Source organism: Mauremys mutica, chromosome 6, assembly GCF_020497125.1.
Source record: "Mauremys mutica isolate MM-2020 ecotype Southern chromosome 6, ASM2049712v1, whole genome shotgun sequence".
In the NCBI taxonomy this organism is placed as follows: Eukaryota; Metazoa; Chordata; order Testudines; family Geoemydidae; genus Mauremys; species Mauremys mutica.
Window position 1 is genome coordinate 827,596 of NC_059077.1, and position 24,412 is coordinate 852,007.

General features: G+C 48.6%; 1 protein-coding gene across 2 annotated transcripts in view; it reads right to left on the bottom strand.

Moving 5' to 3' along the window:
- The window catches only part of GBA2 (glucosylceramidase beta 2), a 54,928-nt gene extending 31,345 nt beyond the window's left edge, over positions 1 to 23,583 (bottom strand). Inside the window, exons 1-2 of one of the 2 annotated variants that reach the window (XM_045021242.1) lie at positions 23,330 to 23,583; positions 250 to 344 (exon numbers count right to left, since the gene is read on the bottom strand). In XM_045021242.1, coding sequence (XP_044877177.1) covers positions 250 to 344; positions 23,330 to 23,505 — 271 coding nt within the window. In that variant the 5' untranslated portion in view covers positions 23,506 to 23,583. The remainder of the gene's footprint in view (positions 1 to 249; positions 345 to 23,329) is intronic. The other variant, XM_045021243.1, reaches the window with a different exon arrangement.
- Positions 23,584 to 24,412: the final 829 nt, after the last annotated feature.

Consider the following 24,412-nt stretch of genomic DNA (forward strand, 5'->3'; position numbering starts at 1 on the left):
TCACCTGCCATGTGCCCCCCACCCGGGGTAGCCCCACAGCAGCAGACTTGGTGTGTCTCCTGTTCTGTCCATACCAGCATCCCCCCATCCACAACTGCCTGCCCTAAGCCCTCAGCCCTGGGGGAACCGTAACGTCTCCCCACCTGCCTCCCCGAACCTCAAGCCCCAGGAGACTCCAGCCAGCTTCGGTGCACCAGAGCGACCCTGCTCCCCCCACACGGGGCCCTCCTGGGTGGGTTGGCAGCTCACCGTAGATCTGGCGCAGGGGGAGCGGGTTGAACAGGTCGATGACGGGACACTTCTTCTCCACATGTGTCTTCCTGTACCACCACCGCAAATACCTGCTGAGGGGAAGGGAGAGCTGAGAAGGGCCCAGCGGGTCACGGCCCCAGCCCGCCCAAGGGGAGCCCACCTGCCCTCGCACCGTGCAATGTGGGGAACGAGTCGGCGGGGGTCCCAAGCGGCCTGACAGGTCAGACAGCAGCACAGCACGTGGCAGGGTCACGCCGCGCACGCGAAAGGCGCTGTCTGGCCAAGTGAGACACACCCCACGCCCCCAGGGCGGGGCAAACCAAGCACCACCCTCCTCCCGTACCCCACAGGAACAGAGCCAAGCCGGAGCGCGCGGTGCTAGGCAGGAGGCAGGAGGCCTTGGTGGTGTGGGGCGAGGGCCGAGCCTCGGAGAGAAGGGAAACAAGCCCAGAGCCCGCAGGAGCGGGGAGGAGTCGCCGGTGAGAACACACAGTGATCAGGGCAAGAGGAGAACCGTGCGGGGACCAGGGCACAGAGGCCAAGGGAGGACGCAGAGAGCAGCCGACAGGTCGAGAAGCATGATGGAGCCTCGGGATGAAAGGGAGATGAGGCAGCAGCTGGAGAGGCTGTTTCCAGCCTGGCGCCTTCATTGTCGTTATTACCTCAGAGATTCCAAAGCCAGAAGGGGCGACTGAGATTGTCCAGTCGGACCCCCTGCATGGCACAGGGCCTGGGACCGGTCCAACCCCATGCATGGCACAGAGCCTGGGACTGGTCCGACCCCCACACGGCACAGAGTCTGGGACCGGTCCAACCCCCACACGGCACAGAGCCTGGGACCGGTCTGACCCCCGCATGGCACAGAGCCTGGGACCGGTCCAACCCCATGCACGGCACAGGGCCTGGGACCGGTCCGAGCCCCCCGCACGGCACAGAGTCTGGGACCGGTCCAACCCCCACACGGCACAGGGCCTGGGACCGGTCTGACCCCCGCATGGCACAGAGCCTGGGACCGGTCTGACCCCCACACGGCACAGAGCCTGGGACCGGTCCAACCCCATGCATGGCACAGAGTCTGGGACCAGTCCGAGCCCCCCGCACGGCACAGAGTCTGGGACCGGTCCAACCCCCACACGGCACAGGGCCTGGGACCGGTCTGACCCCCGCATGGCACAGAGCCTGGGACCGGTCTGACCCCCACACGGCACAGGGCCTGGGACCGGTCCGAGCCCCCAGCACGGCACAGAGTCTGGGACCGGTCCAACCCCCACACGGCACAGGGCCTGGGACCGGTCTGACCCCTGCATGGCACAGAGCCTGGGACCGGTCCGACCCCCACACGGCACAGGGCCTGGGACCGGTCTGACCCCTGCATGGCACAGGGCCTGGGACCGGTCCAACCCCCTGCACGGCACAAGGCCTGGGACCGGTCCAACCCCCTGCACGGCACAAGGCCTGGGACCGGTCCGACCCCTGCATGGCACAGAGCCTGGGACCGGTCCGACCCCCGCACGGCACAGAGCCTGGGCCTGGTGCGAGCCCCCCGCATGGCACAGGGCCTAGGACCGGTCTGACCCCTGCACGGCACGGGCCAGAGAACTTCCCCAAAATAATTCCCGGAGCAGATCTTTTAGAAAAACATTCCAACTTGGTTTAAAAGTTGTCAGTGATGGAGACTCCACAACAACCCTTGGTGAGCTGTTCTAATGGTTAATTACCCTCACTGTCAAAAAAGTACCCCTTATTTCCTGTCTGAAATCGTCTAGCTTCAGCTTTCAGCCACTGCATCATGTTGTCTCTGTCTCTACTAGACGGATGAGCACTCCACTCTTAGCATTTGTTCCCCATACATGCAGTGTAGTTTTCTTTGGACCAACTTCTGTTGGTGAGAATACAAGATATCACCCCCCCCCCCCCGGCCTTGTCTTTCTGACTAACAGACATATCGGAGCATAAGCTGTCGTGCGTCTGACGAAGTGGGTATTCACCCACGAAAGCTCATGCTCCAATGCATCCCTTCGTCTATACGGTGCCAGAGGACTCTATGTCGCTTTTTACAGATCCAGACTAACACGGCTCCCCCTCTGGTACTCGACACCTTGTCTTTCTGTTCCCCATCTAGATACATACAGATTGGAGTCAAGTCACCACTTAACCTTCTCTTTGTAAAGCTAAATATATGGAGCTCTTTGAGTCTGTCACTACAAGGCCGGGTTTCTAATCCTCTAATCATTCTTGTTGCTCTTCTCTGAACCTTCTGCAATTTATCAACATCCTTTTTGAACCATGGGCACCAGATCTGGACACAGGAGTCTGCCAACGGCTGCACCAGTGCCATATTTAGCACAGAATCATAGAACTGGAAGGGACCTCGAGAGGTCATCTAGTCCAGTCCCCTGCACTCAAGGCAGGACTAAGCCCCTGCCCTCTCTGCTGCCGGACTCCCTGGATGTCACCAGAGAACCAGGGAATGCAGGGAGAGAGGTTAAAGGGAGGTGCCAGGGGGTCTTTATGGCCCCTCGCCCTCTCTCTCTCTCTCTTCCGCCGGCTTTAACCCTGGGTATAACCTGGGCTGCCTGGGAAAGCTGGGAGAAGGGGGACATCTCTTCTGCCATCCTTCCTAGACCATCCCTGACAGGTGTTTGTCCATCCTGCTCTTCAAAATCCCCAATGATGGAGATTCTACAACCTCCCTGGCAATTTATTCCAGTGTTTAACCACCCTGACAGCTAGGAAGTTTTTCCTAATGTCCAACTTAAACCTCCCTTGCTGCAATTTAAGCCCATTGCTGCTTCTCCTGTCCTCAGAGGTTAACGTGAACAATTTTTTTCCCTCCTCCTTGTAACAACCTTTTATGTACTTGAAAACTGTTATCACGTCCCCTCTCAGTCGTCTCTTCTCCAGCCTAAACAAACCCAATTTATTCAATCTTCCCCCCTAGGTCATGTTTTCTAGACTTTTAATATTGTTGTTGCTCTTCTCTGGACTTTCTCCAATTTGTCCACATCTTTCCTGAAATGTGGCATCCAGAACTGGACTCAATACTCCAGTTGAGACCTAATCAGCACAGAGTAGAGCAGAAGAATTACTTCTCATGTCTTGCTTATAACAATCCTGCTGACACATCCCAGAATGAAGTTTGCTTTTTTTGCAGCAGCGTTATACTGCTGACTCATATATAGCTTGTGATCCCCTCTGACCCCCAGATCCCTTTCCGCAGTGCTCCTTCCTAGGCAGTCATTGCCCAGTTTGTACGTGTGCAACTGATTGTTCCTTCCTAAGTGGAGCACTTTGCATTTGTCCTTCTTGAATTTCATCCTATTTACTTCAGACCATTTCTCCAGTTTGTCCAGATCTTTTTGAATTTTAATTCTGTTCTCCAAAGCACTTGCAGCCCCTCCCAGCTTGGTATCATCCACAAACTTTATCAGTGTGCTCTCTGTGCCATTCTCTAAACCATTGATGAAGATATTGAACAGAACTGGACCCAGAGCTGATCCCTGCAGGACCCCACTCGTTATGTCCTTCCAGCATGACTCTGAACCACTGATAATTACTGTCTGGGAACGGTTTTCCAATCAGTTTTGCACCCACCTTATAGTAGCTCCATCTAGGCTGCATTTCCTTAGTTTGTTTATGAGAAGGTCATGCGAGACAGTATCAAAAATTTATTAAAGTCAAGATATACCACATCTACTGCTTCCCCCCATCCACAAGGCTTGTTACTCTGTCAGGTTGGTTTGACAGGCATGATAAGACCCAACAGCATACTTGGCATTGTACATCCAGATTATTATTGGTCCCTGCCCAGGGAGCTGACAGACCAGTGCCGAGCCAGACACTGCAGATCAAGCACAGATTGCAGGCACTGGGAAGATTATGTACACACATGCTGATGTGAACCTTGCCCTCCTGTTATCATCTTCACCAGTGGTGTTTTGTCTAGAGGGAGAGTCCAGGCACTGGGGCAGCACAGTTCATAGAATCATACAATATCAGGGTTGGAAGGGACCTCAGGAGGTATCTAGTCCAACCCCCTGCTCAAAGCAGGACCAACACCAACTAAATCATCCCAGCCAGTCAAGTCGGACCTTAAAACTCTCTAAGGATGGAGATTCCACCACCTCTCTAGGTAACCCATTCCAGTGCTTCACCACCCTCCTAGTGAAATAGTGTTTCCTAATATCCAACCTAGACCTCCCCCACTGCAACTTGAGACCATTGCTCCTTGTTCTGTCATCAGGTACCACTGAGAACAGTCTAGATCCATCCTCTTTGGAACCCCCTTTCAGGTAGTTGAAAGCAGCTATCAAATCCCCCCTCACTTCTCTTCTGCAGACTAAATAACCCCAGTTCCCTCAGCCTCTCCTCATAAGTCATGTGCTCCAGCCCCCTAATCATTTTTGTTGCCCTCCGCTGGACTCCCTCCAATTTTCCACATCTCTTCTGCAGTGGCGGGACCAAAACTGGACACAATACTCCAGGTGTGGCCTCACCAGTGCTGAATAGAGGGGAATGATCACTTCCCTCAATCTGCTGGCAATGCTCCTACTTATACAGCCCAATATGCCGCTGGCCTTCTTGGCAACAAGAGCACACTGCTGACTCATATCCAGCTTCTCATCCACTGTAACCCCTAGGTCCTTTTCTGCAGAACTGCTGCTTAGTCAGTTGGTCCCCAGTCTGTAGCAGTGCATGGGATTCTTCTGTCCTAAGTGCAGGACTCCACACTTGTCCTTGTTGAACCTCATCAGGTTTCTTTTGGCCCAATCCTCCAATTTGTCTAGGTCCCTCTGTATCCTATCCCAACCCTCCAGCATATCTACCACTCCTCCCAGTTTAGTGTCATCTGCGAACTTGCTGAGGGTGCCATCAATCCCATTATCCAGATCATTGATAAAGATGTTGAACAAAACTGGCCCCAGGACCAACACCTGGGGCACTCTGCTTGATACTGGCTGCCAAGTAGACATCAAGCCATTGATCACTACCCATTGAGCCCGATGATCTAGCCAGCTTTCTATCCACCTTATAGTCCAATCATCCAATCCATACTACTTTAACTTGCTGGCAAGAATACTGTGGGAGACCGTATCAAAAGCTTTGCTAAAGTCAAGATATATCATGTCCACCGCTTTCCCCAATCCACAGAGCCAGTAAGGCAATCAGGTTGGTCAGGCATGACCAGTGCAGCATGGTTTGAACTGATGCAGCCCATCCCAGTTTCAAACCATGCCTCATAGGACTTGTAAAGTGCCCTTTAGGTGCTGCATAACTAAAGCAAACGTGGCTCTGTACAGCACTGGGCTGTGCCAATCAGATAACTTCTCCCTACTGGAAGGCTCTGCAGTGTACAGGCAGATGTGAACAGAACGAGTCCAAGATGGAACACAGCCAGAGCGGGGCCTGGCCATGACAAGTGGAATGCTCCTGGGAATGGCATCTGACAGCATTTCCTATCTGAGACAGAACCAAACTGCTGTGTAAAAGGAATTACTGAAAATACAAGCCCGGTTTCCTCAAAGGCAGACAATGAGCCGGCTTCAGGTTGGGCCCTCCAGCCTGGGAAGGGTGGCTGTTAGACCTGAACAAGCCTGGGCAGGGAAATCGTAACTTAGAGTGAGACACCAAATGCTGAGTGTGTGCGGAGAGAGACTGAATCCTGGGTCTGCTCGCCCCAGCCTGAAGAGAGGCTACAGGAAACCCAAAGCAGCAAATACAATATTGACTAAACCAGGAACACATGCCCTGGGCATCAGGGGTGGGGACACATTCACCTCCTGCTCAGTGGGCACCCTGTGCAGGTGGCCCTGTGGCTGTATGGCATGACTTGAACAAGGTTGTACATGGCCACGGAGTCACCTGCCCTGACTCCAGAGAGACACTGGTCCTGGGTCTGTAACACACGACAACTGCCCACAAGGCTCCAGGGCATTGGCCTTGGAAGCAGGGCAGGGGGATGCAGAACTGACCTTAGAGGCTTTCCCGGGGGGGGTGAGGGGGACCACTTTCTGAGCACTGGACAGATATTAACTAATGAACCCTCCCTGTGCCGGAGACGGTCCAGGGCATCTTTCCATTGGTTGAACAGGGCTAGTCATGATAGAAAGGGGAAGGGTCTTGCACAAGGTGTCACAGCACGTAGTGCCAGAGCCAGGATTGCCCCTCAGCCCCCTGGCTCTGAGCATTGGGCTCGCCCCTGCTTTGCACACTCAGACCCCACGCTGGTGAGCATGGTTACACCCTCGACAGAACAGAATAGAACAGAGGATCTCAGCCTAGCGAACGGGTACAAGGCAGCCACAGGACTCAGAAACGGCTACACTGGAGCAGACAAACAGTCCCCAGCTCAGCAGGAGTCCCCAGGAGAGGCCTGCACCAGCTGCTTCTAGGGAAGACGTCTGAATCCTGTGCAGGCCGGTGTGGGGTAACTTCGTTCCTATCTATCCCTTCCCCTAATTATACCCTTAATGTTAACTGTTACAGCTCTGCATATTCTTGGTAGTCACGACCGCCCTGCCCTTCCTGGCCTGCTAACTGCGGAGTGGGGTCCCTGTGTGGAACAGGTTATGATCCACAGAGAAAAATGCAAAGAAGGTCCTCGCTGAACTCAGCCTGTGAGATCTTCTGAGCCAAATCTAACATGTTCAGGACAAGTATCAGGGGGTAGCCATGTTAGTCTGTATCCACAAAAACAACAAGGAGTCTGGTGGCACCTTAAAGACTAACAGATTTATTTGGGCATAAGCTTTTGTGGGTTAAAAAAACCCTCACTTCTTCAGATGCATGGAGTGAAAGTTACAGCTGCAGGCATTATATAATGACACATGAAGAGAAGGGAGTAACCTCACAAGTGCAGAAACAGTGTTGACAGGGCCAATTCAATCAGGTGGATGTGGTCCACTCCCAATAATAGATAAGGAGGTGTCAATCCCAGGAGAGGCAAAGCTGCTTCTGTAGTGAGCCAGCCACTCCCAGTCCCTATTCAAGCCCAAATTAATGGTGTTAAATTTGCAAATGAATTTTAGTTCAACACCATTAATTTGGTTAATTCACTTTCACCATTGAAAAGCAGGGTGGATGAGATTTAAATCGAATTGATTTAAATCAGTAGTCAGGAAGACTCAATTTAATCATGGATTCCTACATAAAAGTGCATTCGTGTTGGTTGTTATAACCTTAATACATATTCTTCACAACGCAGAGATAGATGTAGGTTTCATTTTTAGAAGGTACACACTATACATTCTTAAAGTGATTTATTTTGAAAACTTTTCAGATTAGTTTTACAGCTATATCAGAAAATGAATGATTGGTTATTTCATTTACCAAAGATAATTGAAGAAGAAATTTATGAAGTCATTACGAGATGAACTATCTCCAATTCAACAGGTAATCATTAATATTTGCAGGATTTTCTTGCCATCCTGTATTAGGAAGAGATCACCACCAGAGAGACATTTTAAAGTGTTTTATTTAACTAAAAACAACAATGTTATGTATTCTGGATTTTTTTCTTTAACAGCAAACATAATATTTTAACAAAACAAGCATATGAATTTTTGAATTTAGTTAAACATTCAAGTTTTTTAAAATCAGGTTTTTGTTTTTGTTAAAATTGTTTTTAACTAAAATAGTTACATGAAATATTAAAAAAAAATAATTAAATTGACTATGTCAGCCAGGTCAACATGAGAAACTTAAAATACTGGCCTCTGCAGCTAACTCAGTCATCTTCACCTTCATTTTCCTGTTTGTTCATAATCTGGAAAAGAAAAACAAGCTTTCCTGCTTCTTCAGGTCCCAAACAATTTCTCAGTTTGGAATGAATTAGTCCAAAGGAAGAAAATATTCTTTCTACACTGCTGTTAAAAGTGAGATCATCACTTCAACAGTCTCTGAATCCAAGAGCTTAATTGACTTCCACCAGTTCACTGCTGTGACTTTCTTAAAACATCATCAACAAACATATATTTCTTGAATGGTTCACCCCTAGCTCTGAAGTTTATTATAAGCAGCAAAGAGTCCTGTGGCAACTTATAGACTAATAGACGTATTGGAGCATGTCACGCATCTGACGAAGTGGGTATTCACCCACGAAAGCTCAGGCTTCAATACGTCTGTTAGTCTATAAGGTGCCACAGGACTCTTTGCTGCTTTTACAGATCCAGACTAACAAGGCTACCCCTCTGATATTTAAGTTTATTATAGCTGGCATTATGGAGAGATGATTGCTGGATGTCCATGTCATAGCCAACTCCTCTTCTTCAGCAGTTAAGGTTTGACCCCGGTACCGAGTGTTGAGAATATTTGCAAGAAAATGAGCTGGAAATAGTGATTGTCTCATTCGGTTTTTTTAATGCTTGTAATTTAACTCTGTCTTTTTTCACAGTTTGTTATAGCTTTTACTGCTACTTCTTGTAAGTATTCCGCTGTGTGTGCATTTCCTGATGTATCAATGGTTTCGGTAAGGAAGGCATTCCCTTCTTCTGTTGTTACATAAGCACATACAACAGGATCATTGTGGACATTGCTCCATCATCAAGACTCAGGTTAACAATTTTACCCTCTAGACCTTTTGCACACTGCTCAATTTCTCTTTCATCACTTTATCCAGCAATTTGCCTGCGACATCTGCTCTGTTGGGTGGACTGTATCCTGGTCTTAATGACTGAACCATGTTAATGAAGTGTGGGTTCTCAATCATATGGAAAGGAGAGTTTGTTGCATAAACAAACCGGACAATTTTTTCATCAATTACCTCTTTTTGTAATCCGATGGTTCTGATCACAAACTTATCTATGGTTGTTTCTGGATCATAGAGATTTTTTTTCCTTTTTGCTAGAGGTGATATACTGTGGCGATGTGACTGAAACACTATCATTGGCAGATAACTCTGAAACTATAGAAAGTGATGGTGATCTTGAAAGTGGATAGTCTTCAGAATCCTGTATGTTGAGGATGGATTCTCCTAAACAAAATAAGTCAATGCAGTTATTTAATTATTATTAGCACACTGCTCATTTAGTATTACTCATTGCATTCACTGACACTCACTACTACTTTAAAGGTGAAATTGTAAAAGGAAGATCTGCCTATTTCAGCTATTTATTTTTTATCACAACTGCATCTAAAAAAAGTACCATAGAGTAACAACTATATTTTTTGCTCAAACATGAGAGTTCAAGAATAGTTCAGAAGGAAGACAGGGAGTCCTTAAGAAAAAAGTAGGAAATAAAAAAGTTTACTAACCTGAAGATCCTGCATGTTCAGACATGTTCCTTTCATCATCATCAACGCAGCTTCCTCCTGAGAAGGAACACTTCTCATGATGTTGTTTCATTCGGGCAACCAGGCCTTGCATTTCCTTGTTGTGCTGTTTGCATTTTACACGCATGCCTGTCTTACCCAACAGGTAGAAGAACTTCATTAAAATATTCCCAAACTGGGTTTCTTTTATGGCCTGCTGCCATTATAGGTTTTCCCTTCTAGTGAGAGAATGGTATGGCAGATCTCAAATCAATGAAGGCTACACTCAGAATGACCTCAAGACTTCTGGAATATGCTGTTCAAACAGTTTCACTTTTGTTTCTACTGCCTGGCCCTCCCTTCTCACATTTATCTCCAGACTTCTCCTTGTCCAGATCTATTCCTCCCCCAACAATCTTCTATTCATTGAACTTTTTGAAACTTTGCACTTTTAGAGAGAGGTAAGGGATTGACTCTGTGTACACAAATTTGCAGAGGGACAAGAGGGTTGAGGTCTGTTATTTCTCGCCTCTCTATATTTTAAAACATTTTTGCTGTTAACAAGCATGTTATCTCTAGAGACACAAATCCACAGGCTGAGACCTGCAAAACTAAGCATCTCTGATAGTATCTTCTAGACCAGGGGTCCCCACCATGGCACCCGCAGGGGCATCTAAATGCGCCCACGTCCTGGCCGGCGGTGGAGCATCCGCCGAAATGCTGCCGAATTTTTGCAGCGTTTCAGCGGCGACGCCTCTCGATGACGTCACTTGTCGGGGCAAGTGACGTCATCACAAGGCGTCGCCGCCAAAACGCCGCAGAAATTCGGTGGCATTTCAGCGGATGCTCCACCGCCGCCACGGTCCTTTGTCTGGCGCCCACCAGACGAAAAGGTTGGGAACCACTGTTCTAGACTGAGCACTGAGTCCCATAGGGTCGATAGAAAGATAAATAATCTATACAGAAGCCCCTGGAACCCCACAAAATTGGGTCGCTAATCCATGAATTATTGGAACTCATTTACAAAACTTTTCTTAAACATTACATGGATATATTGTCTTATGCTATAGAGTTAGAATTTACAATCCCTATTCCATGATGAGATATCTTTGAGCTATAATGTATCTTAATAAAAACTTTTAGATAGGTTTTTCCTCAAAAAGCATTTTAACAACAAAATCTCATTTAAATAAAAATATCCTTTTTTTATTTTTTGTTGATTTTCATCCACCCTGTTGAAAAGTATAAGAGGAACTAGACCAAGAGCAACCCACCACGTTTAACAGCTATGACACCTTGTCAGCTGGAGGGAAACTCCATGCAGGAGTCTGTGTCATTGCTCCCTTTCCAAAATATGCTACAGCTGCTCCTGCATGTCGGCAAAATGGATACAGTCATAAGCGGCTGTAGCAGTAGGGTGGGGGCTGCCTGCAGGTCTCCCTACTCCACTCTCTCTCTCTGGGGTACCCCATGTGTAAAGCCCCACGGATATCCGCATCTGGGGATACAAATGTCCACGGACCATTTTTGCAGATTGGATGCGGATACAAATTTGTATCTAGAGTACTGCAAATCTGCAGATATCCATGTAACACAGATGCAGATACAAATTTTGTATACACGCAGGGCTCTACCCATGTTTGCCAGTGAGAAACACACCTCCTTCCACCTTCTCCCCTGCCGTTGTGAGACACCAACACCTGCCTGATGCCCAGAATGTTAAAATAACATTTGCTTTCTGTCTCTGCAGCTGTTTGCATAAATTAAATGTAACATTGATCCTTGTGAAAGTCTCAGTTCACACACACACACTATCCCTGCAGGTGTCCTTCCCCAGGATCCCAGCACATCTTGTGAGCCTGAGACTTGTCAGTCTGCTCCGGGATGCAGGGGCTGAGGTGCCAGGGGCCAGCAGCAAGGTTTGGGGGGAGGGGGGAGAGTTGAGTGGGGTTATATGGAATTACTGCAGTGAATGGCAGTAATACCATCGCTGGCTAGGGCATGACTGGCCCCACGTCACACGCTCCCAGCATAAGGCATGACGGGCCTAAGTGCCCTGAACCAACGCACAATGTAACCCGTGCGATGCCAGCACAGCCCTGTCCCCCTGCAGTGGCTACCCCGGGTATGGAGTCCAGCACTCCTTCCCCTGCAGGTGATCCCACCTGGCACAACAAGAGCAGGACAGAGCATCTCACACACAGTGTCAGCGGCGCGGCCACGAAAGCTGCGCCTCAGCTGCGGTGGGACCAGAAATTCAACCCTCAGCCGTGACTGTGGGACTGAACTGGGTGCTCTGCTCTAAAGCAGGTGAGCCTGGAGCCCTGGTGGGGACTGATGACTACACCCCTCGTGGGGGGCGACCCCCTGAGGCGGGGGAGGCAGAGCCCTGTGCTGAACTGCACAAGCCCTGCGCATGATACATTGTATCCGAGGGTGCTAAAGGGGTTGGCTGATGAGATTGCAGAGCCATTGGCCATTATCTTTGAAAAATCATGGCGATCGGGGAAGGTCCCGGATGACTGGAAAAGAGCTAATGTAGTGCCCATCTTTAAAAAAGGGAAGAAGGAAGATCCAGGGAACTACAGGCCAGTCAGTCTCACCTCAGTCCCTGGAAAAATCATGGAACAGGTCCTTAAGGAATCAATTCTGAACCACTTAAAGGAGGGGAAAGTGATCAGGAACAGTCAGCATGGATTCACCAAGGGCAAGTCATGCCTGACTAACCTAATTGCCTTCTGTGATGAGATAACCAGCTCTGTGGATGAGGGGAAAGCAGTGGATGTGCTATTTCTGGACTTTAGCAAAGCTTTTGATACAGTCTCCCACAGTATTCTTGCCAGCAAGTTAAAGAAGTCTGGGCTGGATGAATGGATGGTAAGGTGGATAGAAAACTGGCTAGATGGTCGGGCTCAATGGGTAGTGATCAATGGTTCCATGTCTAGTTGGCAGCTGGTATCAAGTGGGGTGCCCCAAGGGTCGGTGCTGGGGCCGGTTTTATTCAATATCTTCATTAACGATCTGGAGGATGGTGTGGACTGCACCCTTAGCAAGTTTGCAGATGACACTAAACTGGGAGGAGTGGTTGATACGCTGGAGGGTAGGGATAGGATACAGAGGGACCTAGACAAATTAGAGGATTGGGCCAAAAGAAATATGATGAGGTCCAACAAGGACAAGTGCAGAGTCCTGCACTTAGGACGGAAGAATCCCATGCACTGCTACAGACTAGGGACCGAATGGCTGGGCAGCAGTTCTGCAGAAAAGGACCTAGGGGTTACGGTGGACGAAAAGCTGAATATGAGTCAACAGTGTGCCCTTGTTGCCAAGAAGGCTAATGGCATTTTGGGTTGTATAAGTAGGGGCATTTCCAGCAGATCGAGGGATGTGATCATTCCCCTCTATTCAGCACTGGTGAGGCCTCATCTGGAGTACTGTGTCCAGTTTTGGGCCCCACACTACAAGAAGGATGTGGATAAATTGGAGAGAGTCCAGCGGAGGGCAACAAAAATGATTAGGGGGCTGGAGCACATGACTTATGAGGAGAGGCTGAGGGAACTGGGATTGTTTAGTCTGCAGAAGAGAAGAATGAGGGGGGATTTGATAGCTGCTTTCAACTACCTGAAAGGGGGTTCCAAAGAGGATGGATCTAGACTGTTCTCAGTGGTAGAAGATGACAGAACAAGGAGTAATGGTCTCAAGTTGCAGAGGGGGAGGTTTAGGTTGGATATTAGGAAAAACTTTTTCACTAGTAGGGTGGTGAAGCACTGGAATGGGTTCCCCAGGGAGGTGGTGGAATCTCCTTCCTTAGAGGTTTTTAAGGTCAGGCTTGACAAAGCCCTGGCTGGGATGATTTAGTTGGGTTTGGTCCTGCTTTGAGCAGGGGGTTGGACTAGATACCTCCTGAGGTCCCTTCCAACCCTGAGATTCTATGATTGATCACTCTAAGCCCTCGCCACTGTATCAAGACCAGGCCAAGGCTCTCAGCAGAGCGTGCCCTTTGGTAACACTGTGTCCATACGGTGTCGAGTGGAAGGGAGTTACCCCGACAGGGCTGCTGAGGAAGGCGCCTACAGCTAGGACACAAGTCTAGCACGCTCGGATCTGAAGGGCATCCTGCCTGCACAGCACAGCCGCGATCTCCTGCAGTGAGGGACTCCTGCGCCCATGGCTGAGCCAGAGCATGGCTGAGAATGAGACTCTAGCACGCCCCACGCTCAGCCCAGGCTACACTGCAGACCTAGATTGGTGCAACCACGTCATGCAGAGATGTGAATTCCCTCACCCCCCCCCCACCCCCGAGAAGCTCCATTCTACCAATCTAACCCCCAGCATGCACAGCGCTATGGCGACAGGAGAGCTTCTCCCATCGACGGAGCGACCGCCTCTCACGGAGGTGTATTTGCTACACCAAAAGGAGATGCCCTCCCATCGGAGTAGCAGCGTCTTCACTACAGCAATACAGTGCTGTATGTGGAAACAAGCCCTAAGTTGTTCCACTGGTTGGTTACCCTCTGTGACGGTGCTGCCCGTGGGAGCCAGCTGAGGTCACTCAATCAGGGTGAACTGCAAACAGAACAGGGCAGACAAACCCCAAATGCTGGTGGTTATTCCAATACTTAGATTTACCAACCAGCACAAAACAGCTTCTACAGCACCTCACTGGTCACTTAGAAGTCCAAACCACGCAGTTCCCTTAAAGTGCCCAGCCTCAGGCCTCCGTCCAGACACACCTGTCAGATATGATGATGATTCCTAAGAATCTTACTTCATCATATAAAAGAAAAGGTTCTTCCAATCCCAAAGGATCAGCCACATACCCAGGTCCAATTATAACTTAGATCTTACCCAAAATACACGCTATAGCCAATTCTTATTAACTAAGCTAAAATTTATTAAAAAAGAAAAGATAGAGTGTTGGTTAAAGGATTAATCTACAGACAGTCTTGAATTCAATTCTTGAGGTTCAGATACACAGTAGAGATGAGCTTGTAGTTGCCAAAAGTCCTTTTAGAAATAGTCCAGAGGTTATAGTCCAAGTTCCATATTCAGGGTGGCTCCAGTCAATGACTGGTGATCTCAATCCTTATGGCTTAAGGTTTCCCCCTCTTGAAACCCAAAGCAGATCTGAGATGAAGCAGGATCATGTCCCAGGGTTCTTATACATTTCCAGCAGCCTTTCGGCCTGAGAAAACAATAGGCTTAACTCCTTCTCCCAAACATCCTGGCACTTAGCAGAGTAATTTATCCATTAAACAGTTCAGATACAGGTTAGCACAACCTTCAAAGAGATACATAGACAATAATACTATTTCACTCAAGTATCATTATAAATGTTAATATTCCCTTTTTTGATCTTTGAATTAAAACGATAGCAATAGACAAGACTTGTTTGCTGCCATCACAAGACCTGAGCAAACATCTCCCCTTCTACCTCTAACAATGCAGACTTGCATTTCAAAGCTCTAGTCATTTACATATCTTCCTAACCGTCCTCAAGGTTCACCCATGGGTCAGGTTAGTCTATGAGTTAATTAACTCTTTCTGGCCCTGTCACCTTTCAATGAGATATTATATCACACTCATAACGTCACACCCCCAACGCAAAATTGATGCAGGAAGGGATGACACAAACATCACTGACTGCATCCCAAAAGCTCCCCATCCTGGGTTTTGTCTTATTACAGCTTGTATTGGGTTAGAAACCCTGTCACTGCATAACAGAAATGGTTTACCCAGCTCATGTTCAATAACATGATTGAATATTTTTATGAACTCAAGGTAAAACTTGGTTAGAACAATAGTGGATTGGATCTGCTCTTGCAGCAGGGTTCCTGTATGTTTCATGTGATCTTGCCAAGAGCTAAAGAAACTAGCTATTTTATTTATACAAGCTTTGGCAAATGCCTGGAACCCAATTAACATTAAACCAATGTAGATATTAATGTTGTTCATTGTACAGGAATCTTGGCATTTAGCCATGCAAGCAATATGGTAGTGTGCCTCAGTTTCCCTTTTAACACAGCACATTAGGTCTGGAATGTCTTTTCTCCTATGAAAAGTTTCAAGACTGTTTATAGGCACTAACAGTGAAACATTAGTATAACAAGGCCTTTTAACATAAAGTGGGTTCTTATGCATTACTTTTAACATGTTCAAGGGATTTACCATAAGATTAGGCACATTGTACATTTTTACATTTCTTGGTAATAGCAACACATTAGTTACAAACATTACCATCAGCAATAACAACAAATTTATTGCAGGTGTCCATCTACCATCATGTTTGCTATGCCACACCTTTGGCTCAATACCATTGGGGTTTGGGCCTTTTAGGGTTACCCTGTGGCTTTCCTTTGCAAAATTAAGTTTTTTCTTTTCTCCTTGTCCTGAAGGATTAAACCCTGATTTCTTTTGTTTAACAGAATTCACTGGCTGATGGGGTGGGCTCTGTTTGCTAACAGCTATTAGCAAGTCTTTCTTCTCCCTGCCAGCCAAGTAATTTGCATCAACACAGACACTAGCTTTTAGATTTTTAGCTGCTACCCATTCCAAGGCTGGACTTTGTTTTACAGAGATATCACACAATTCCAAATAGTTTGAGGGTGAGACTTCACTTGCTTTCCCCTGCATCCTCAAGCATTCAGCCATAAAACTGTTCTGCTTTGAAACACCAGTAACCAAATTTCTTTTTAAATCCTGAAGCACAGACTGGTTACTTACAGAATCAGCATGGAGACAGTCCTGTCCCAACACCATGGTCTTTCCAACAGGCTGGCCACACACAGCCACCTGGTTATATGGCTGCTCAACTTTCTTAACAGCTTCTACTCCATCTGAGACCTTCTCTAAGCTACCCACACTGGATCTCTCAAAAGGAAAGTCAGTGGATCCATTCACAACAGAAAATTTCTGGCTGTTAGGAAATGAAACTTTTTTGATTAAATTACTTTCACACCCTTCAGTCGCAGTAAACTGCTTGCACAGATTACCAGGAGGATTTCTCTCCTTAGCAGCTTCTCTAAGCAACAATTTACCTTTCACAGAAATTCTGCTCTTACCCTCTTCACCCAGGGCTTGCTCTAAATGAACACTTTTCTGAGCCACAACAGACTCTTTCTGGGTTTTACTTACATCCATGATCACCTTTGGCCCATCAGGCAGATTTCTACACAATTCCCTTTCAGGCCAACTTATAGACTTTCTGGATAACAGGTTAGAAGCATTCTCCTTCCCTTGGCCATGAACAAGTTCAGGAATCTTTTCCTTTTTGCTACAAGTTGTTAAACTGTTAGTAGGTAACACAATTAAATCACCTTTCTGCTCCCCTTGTGCCCTGGCTAGGGTATCACCCTGACCAGACAGAGCTGCTACACCCTTTTCCAACCACACATTAGCAACTGGCAAACTACAAGCACCAGAATTGTCTGGTCTCTGGGATTTTGCTAAGACACTAACTGGATGCAACCTAGTCACAGTGCCATTCTCCCCAGCAGACACAAAGTTAGGACCATTCCCTTCCTGGGCTTTAGCTGTATTTACAACCAACTTCGAGACAACTGAATCACCTTCAACCATCACAGGCTGAAAGGCACCTTCTGTCTGCTCCACAGACACAGAAGAGCTGGAGACATATTCTCCTCCACCAGACACACAGCTTGGGATCTCATTTCCCTTGTTCCAGCACACAGGGCTGTTCACAGACAACTGCTTGGAGATTGGGGTAACTTCCTCCATAGGCAAGTCAATACCCCTGACAGACACAGGCACATTCCCTTCACTGTCACATTTCTCCACACAGGACACAGGTAAGGGATAGGGACACTCATCTTCCACTATCCCTCCCTTCCCAAACTGCTGACTGGACAAAGCCATCAGCTCACAAGGCTGCCTAGGCTTATCCAGACTTTCCCTGCCAGGCACATTGCCACTCCCAACAGATAAACTGCTGCTCTTTTCACTACACTGAGCTACTTCCAGCAAATCACAGTTACCCATTTTAGGTTCACTTTTACAAGCTGTACTAGCCACCAATCCATCACCCATCACAGATCTACCCTTTCCTTCCTCAGTTAGGGCTTTCACCTGACCCTCTACTTTAATCTGCTTCTGAGAAATATTCTCCTCACCAATGAGATTTTTCTGCTCCTGATCTAATTCCAGATTCACTTCTGAGACATTAGACAGACATTCAGAAACTTCATTCACAGACAAACAGCTATTTCCCACCAGGTTAGAATCCCCCTCTGCATAGCCATAGCAAAACTGGTTAAACACAGAAAACTGCCCAGAGTAATACCACATATCCACACAGTTATAAACTGGATTTTCAAGAGGATACAGTTTCTGCTGTTCTTCCCTTGCTTTTTTGACTTGGAGCTGGAGTCTAGCAGTTTCTTGTTGCATCTTCTGGGTCTCCTGTTCCAGCTCCTGTTGCCTCTGTCGAGCTTTTTCCTCAGCAGCCAGCAGCTCCAGACGCCCCTTACGAGCTTTTTCTTCTCTCTCAGCAGCCTCTTTCTTTCTCTCAGCAGCCTCTTCCTCCAGCTGGGCCAAGGCTTGCTTCTCTTTCATTCGAATTTCTGCCAGTTTTTGCTCATGTTCAAACTGCAGGCTCTCCATCAGGGCTTGCAGATTCATTGCTTCTGCTGTTGCTCTCTGGCTCATGGTCACTGATCACTTAACCAACCAAACTCTCAATACCAAAATTCCAATTTGGATAGCGCGGGGTTCTGACCCAAAGTTTAATTGACCTGGTTCTGTGGATCCTGCCGACTACGCCACTGTGACGGTGCTGCCCGTGGGAGCCAGCTGAGGTCACTCAATCAGGGTGAACTGCAAACAGAACAGGGCAGACAAACCCCAAATGCTGGTGGTTATTCCAATACTTAGATTTACCAACCAGCACAAAACAGCTTCTACAGCACCTCACTGGTCACTTAGAAGTCCAAACCACGCAGTTCCCTTAAAGTGCCCAGCCTCAGGCCTCCGTCCAGACACACCTGTCAGATATGATGATGATTCCTAAGAATCTTACTTCATCATATAAAAGAAAAGGTTCTTCCAATCCCAAAGGATCAGCCACATACCCAGGTCCAATTATAACTTAGATCTTACCCAAAATACACGCTATAGCCAATTCTTATTAACTAAGCTAAAATTTATTAAAAAAGAAAAGATAGAGAGTGTTGGTTAAAAGATTAATCTACAGACAGTCTTGAATTCAATTCTTGAGGTTCAGATACACAGTAGAGATGAGCTTGTAGTTGCCAAAAGTCCTTTTAGAAATAGTCCAGAGGTTATAGTCCAAGTTCCATATTCAGGGTGGCTCCAGTCAATGACTGGTGATCTCAATCCTTATGGCTTAAGGTTTCCCCCTCTTGAAACCCAAAGCAGATCTGAGATGAAGCAGGATCATGTCCCAGGGTTCTTATACATTTCCAGCAGCCTTTCGGCCTGAGAAAACAATAGGCTTAACTCCTTCTCCCAAACATCCTGGCACTTAGCAGAGTAATTTATCCATTAAACAGTTCAGATACAGGTTAGCACAACCTTCAAAGAGATACATAGACAATAATACTATTTCACTCAAGTATCATTATAAATGTTAATATTCCCTTTTTTGATCTTTGAATTAAAACGATAGCAATAGACAAGACTTGTTTGCTGCCATCACAAGACCTGAGCAAACATCTCCCCTTCTACCTCTAACAATGCAGACTTGCATTTCAAAGCTCTAGTCATTTACATATCTTCCTAACCGTCCTCAAGGTTCACCCATGGGTCAGGTTAGTCTATGAGTTAATTAACTCTTTCTGGCCCTGTCACCTTTCAATGAGATATTATATCACACTCATAACGTCACACCCTCCCTGCTAAACATTTTTGCCTTATTACTATGACTTCATCTACCTTCAGCTTACAGCCATGGGGTCTCATTCTGCCTTTGCCTGTTAGATTGAAGAGCCCTCTGCTATCATAGAATCACAGAAGATTAGGGCTGGAAGAGACCTCGGGAGGCCATCAAGTCCAACCCCCTGCTCAAAGCAGGACCAACCCCAACTAAATCATCCCAGCCAGGGCTTTGCCAAGCCGGGCCTTAAAAACCTCTAAGGAAGGAGATTCCACCACCTCCCTAGGGAACCCATTCCAATGCTTCACCACCCTCCTAGTGAAAAAGTTTTTCCTAATATCCAACCTAAACCTCCCCCTCTGCAACTTGAGACCATTACTCCTTGTTCTGTCATCTTCTACCACTGAGAACAGTCTAGATCCATCCTCTTTGGAACCCCCTTTCAGGTAGTTGAAAGCAGCTATCAAATCCCCCCTCATTCTTCTCTTCTGCAGACTAAACAATCCCAGTTCCCTCAGCCTCTCCTCATAAGTCATATGCTCCAGCCCCCTAATCATTTTTGCTGCCCTCTGCTGGACTCTCTCCAATTTGTCCACATCCCTTCTGTAGTGGGGTGACCAAAACTGGATCCAATACTCCAGGTGTGGCCTCACCAGTGCCAAATAGAGGGGAATAATCACTTCCCTCAATCTGCTGGCAATGCTCCTACTTATACAGCCCAATATGCCGCTGGCCTTCTTGGCAACAAGAGCACACTGCTGACTCATATCCAGCTTCTCATCCACTGTAACCCCTAGGTCCTTTTCTGCAGAACTGCTGCTTAGTCAGTCGGTCCCCAGCCTGTAGCAGTGCATGGGATTCTTCTGTCCTAAGTGCAGGACTCTGCACTTGTCCTTGATGAACCTCATCAGATTTCTTTTGGCCCAATCCTCTAATTTGTCTAGGTCCCTCTGTATCCTATCCCTACCCTCAAGCGTATCAACCACTCCTCCCAGTTTAGTGTCATCTGCAAACTTGCTGAGAGTGCAATTAATATTCAATTAATAATCAAAGTCCTTCTCCCCATGTAAGTATTTATAGACCATGATCACCTCCCCTCTTAACTTTCTCCTTATTAAACTAAACAGGTCGAGCTTTCTTAGTGTCTCAAAGTCCGGCAGGTTTTCCAAACCTCAAACCATTCATACATAGCACTTTTCTGAACCCCTTCTGAACATCCTCTTTGGTGCCCACCAATGGCCTCACCAGTGCTATATACAGATATGACAGCATCTCTCTACTCCCACTCTCCTGTTTATACAGACAAGGATCTTGTTTGCTCTTAGCATTCCACCACCCTCCCAGCTCACTCTCAGGTAGTAACCCCTTTCCCAAACAGCCCCCAACCTATAAGTGTGACCTACAATCTTAGTTGCTAGGTTTATGGCCTTGCATTTCGTTGTATTAAAACACATGTTGTTCAAATGAGCCCATCTAACCATGCAATCCTGATCAGTCTGTACAATTGAACTGCCGCCAATTAGTGGGTCATCAGCAAACTTTACTGTGATAGATTGACAAAACCCTGTAATGTCCTGAAAAAACCTGTTCACATTAACAAAACTTTATTGAATTAAATTAAACCTGATAGAATTAGGGTTAATCCCTTTGGAGGCCATTGCATTAAAAATGCAACTGCAGCTGTGTTGTTGTGACACTGTATGTATCTGCTGTAGTAGAAGGGGGGATGCGAATGCACTTCTTCAGTTATCAGCTGTGGAAGCCACAGCCCCACCTTCCACCCCAGGGATTTGCAAATACTCCTTCAAACTGGCTTCTCCAGAGACCAGCAAGGAAAAGAGTTTTGGATAAATAGCCGAGCTGGCCTTCTTCCTAATCCAGGAAACAGGCAGGAGCCGCAGGACCCCTGGGCCACAGAGAGTCCTGATCCTTAGGGTAGGACTGGAAGGACTGGGCCTTCTACAGCCCCATGAGAGTGGGTGCTTCTTCTGATCTGAAGCTGTGATGCACAGGTAGGTGGTAACCACAAGGAATCCCCGGGGCTGGGCTGGGGTGGGGTGTCAAAGGACTGCTCACCTCAGACTTCACGAACTCTGGTAAGCTCATTAGCATGCGTGTAGGCTCTTTTATGGTTTTTATTATGTTTTCTCTGTAATGCTTTTCACCTTAACAATAAAGCAAGTGCTGTCTCACAACCTATATCTGCAACAACCACTCTGTTACCAGTCTCTGAGGAGAAAGCAAGCAGACTCTGTTTGCTGGGAGACACACGGTGATCCTGCTTTGAGCAGGGGGTTGGACTAGATGACCTCCTGAGGTCCCTTCCAACCCTGAGATTCTATGATAAGGCAGGGACCGAGGAATACCCCAGCCAGAAGAGAGAGATGTGGGTCTCCCCCCAGAAAGGCAGCAGCTGGGGAGTTGGAATCCAAGGGTGGGTGCCCTTGCTGAGCCCTGGAGGGGAAATACAGGTGCAGTGGCCCTAGGAACGCAAGAGCCCAGCTCTGCTGCAGACCAGTGTTGTGACCTGTGAGGGTGCCTCAGTTCCCCAGCGGTACAACAGGAACAACGGCGTGGCCCCATCTCACACGGCTAAGACGAGGAAAAGGCAAATGATTAGGCTCAGATTAGGCTCAGTAACAAGGGCCACACAGGAAAGCAAGCGAGACCTACACATGTGGTAAGTAGCAACCAGGACCTTGATCAGTAACAGTAATTCTCTGTCAACATTCCAACAGTCACTTTTAACCCTTGAGTAACTATGTATCTAAAAACATGTTGCAACTTAACAGACATTGTCCAATCTATTCGTAGCACAGAATCGCACACATTTCGGATCTCAGGCTGTTCTGGTCATTAAGAGAGCGTCTAACGAGTGTCAGACCCTAGACAAATTTTAATCACATGGCACTTTATAAGAACAGTAATAACTAACCTTACATTAGATTTTATCACCACAAACTGCCAAAGAAAAACCAAGCCATTAATAAATACAGTAAATACTTGACACTGATACTCTAGGACAGTGGTTCTCAACCAGGGAACGTGTACCGCTGGGGGTACTCAGAGGTCTTCTAGGGGGTACATCAACTCATCTAAATATTTGTCTAGTTTTACAACAAGCTACATAAAAAGCACAAGCGAAGTCAGTGTAAACTAAAATTTTGTACAGACAATGAGTTGTTTGTACTGCTCTATAGACCATACACTGAAATGTGAATACAATATTTATACTCCAATCGATTTATAATTACATGGTAAAAAATAAAACATAAGCAATTTGTCAGTAATAGTGTGCTCTGATACTTCTGAATTTTTATGTCTGACTTTGTAAGCAAGTACTTTTTAAATGAGGTGAAATCTGGGGGTACACATGACAAATCAGACTCTTGAAAGGGGCGCAGTCGTCTGGAAAGGGTGAGAACCGCTGCACTAGGAGCTTTCCAGGGACCGTTTTTCACCCCTGTAAAATGGAAACACTGGTGCAACCTTAACTATAGTGGCGCTACGACCCACTTAGAACACAGCATATCCTGCAGGTGTGTTTCCCTCCTCCTCCGTGCTAATGATCAAGACAAGGAGAAAACAACCCGCAGAAGAGCTGCCTACAGCTGAGGAAAGGAGAAGTTCATTAGACTGTGAAGTCCACTGCCTACTGTGCCAATCTACCCACCAGACTGGGACATGCACCCAGAGGGCAGGACACCAGGGTGATAACGAGGGGGGGATGCACGTGGGGGGAATCTGGCAGGACTGACAGGTCTGTCCACTCGGGGGTTGCGGGGAGAAGAGCTGGGGGAGGCCCTGCCAGGCTCTCAGACAAACAAGGCAAAGCGCCCGCCCGAGGATACTGACCAGGCAGGTGGCCTGTGGGTGGCTCATTGAATTCCCTGAGGGAGAGAAAGGGGCCAGGGATCGCGGTGCGCTGCAAAGGGGCATCGAAGTGCACAATGGCCACAGAAGGACAGAGCCACCTACCGCATGCCCAGGCCCAGGTGTTTCACCACGTCCGAGGCGGAGACGTCCGAGGCCTGGTAGGGTTTCCTCTTCTCCGCAAACTCATGGGCCAGGCAGATCCGCCAGCCAGATGACGGCACCTGGTGCCCACGGGCAGTGCCCTCAAACTGCTCCATCAGCTTGGCGCTGTCCGCCATTGCCGCCCCGTCTGCCCAGGCAGCGTCCTCGTCCCGTGCCCGGCTCAGGGTGCCGGTCGTCACCCCCCCCCCCCGAGTGCTCGGCTCAGGGTGCCGGTCCCCCCCGGAGTGTCGGGCTCAGGGTGCCGGTTGTCACCCCCCCCCCCCGAGTGCTCGGCTCAGGGTGCCGGTCGTCACCCCCGCCCCCGGAGTGCCGGGCTCAGGGTGCCGGTCGTCACCCCCCCCCCGGAGTGCCCGGCTCAGGGTGCCCTGCTCAGTGCGCTCAGCCCCGGCCCTGCCTGGCCCCCTCCCCCCGCCACAGAGCCCCGGGCAAGACACGGGGCCAGTAACAGCCGCCGCCGCCCCACACACCCGCCCCAGGCCCTATCCAAAGCCCCGGCCGCCCTGGGGCAGAGCTCAGCGCGTCGGCCCCCGCGGGCAGCACCTGCCTCTACAGCGGGCTCGGCGAGCCCCGCCGGCGCTTGTCCGTCTGTCACCCCCCCCCCCCCCGGGTACCTGTCCGTCTGTCACCCCCCCCCCCGGGTACCTGTCCGTCTGCAACCCGCCCCCCCCGTACCTGTCTGTCCGCCCGGTGCCTGTCTGTCTGCAACCCGCCCCCCCCGGGTACCCGTCTGTCTGTCTGTCTGCAACCCCGCCCCCCCAGTACCTGTCCGTCCGTCGGCGGCCGCCCCGAGGGCTCGCTGCCCCGCCCCCACCGGCCCGTCCGCAAACACCCCCGCCCGCCGGGCGCTGACCCGCCTCGCCCCGCGAGCTCGACGGGCACCGGAAGGCGGCACTGGAGGAAACCGGCCCGAAGCCCAACCGGCTCGGCCGGCGCGGGGGGCGGAGATGGGACTGCGAACCCGTCCGAGCGGGCCCGAACATTCCCGAGCGGGGCCGAATGGCGGGGGCCGAACCCGGCCGAGCG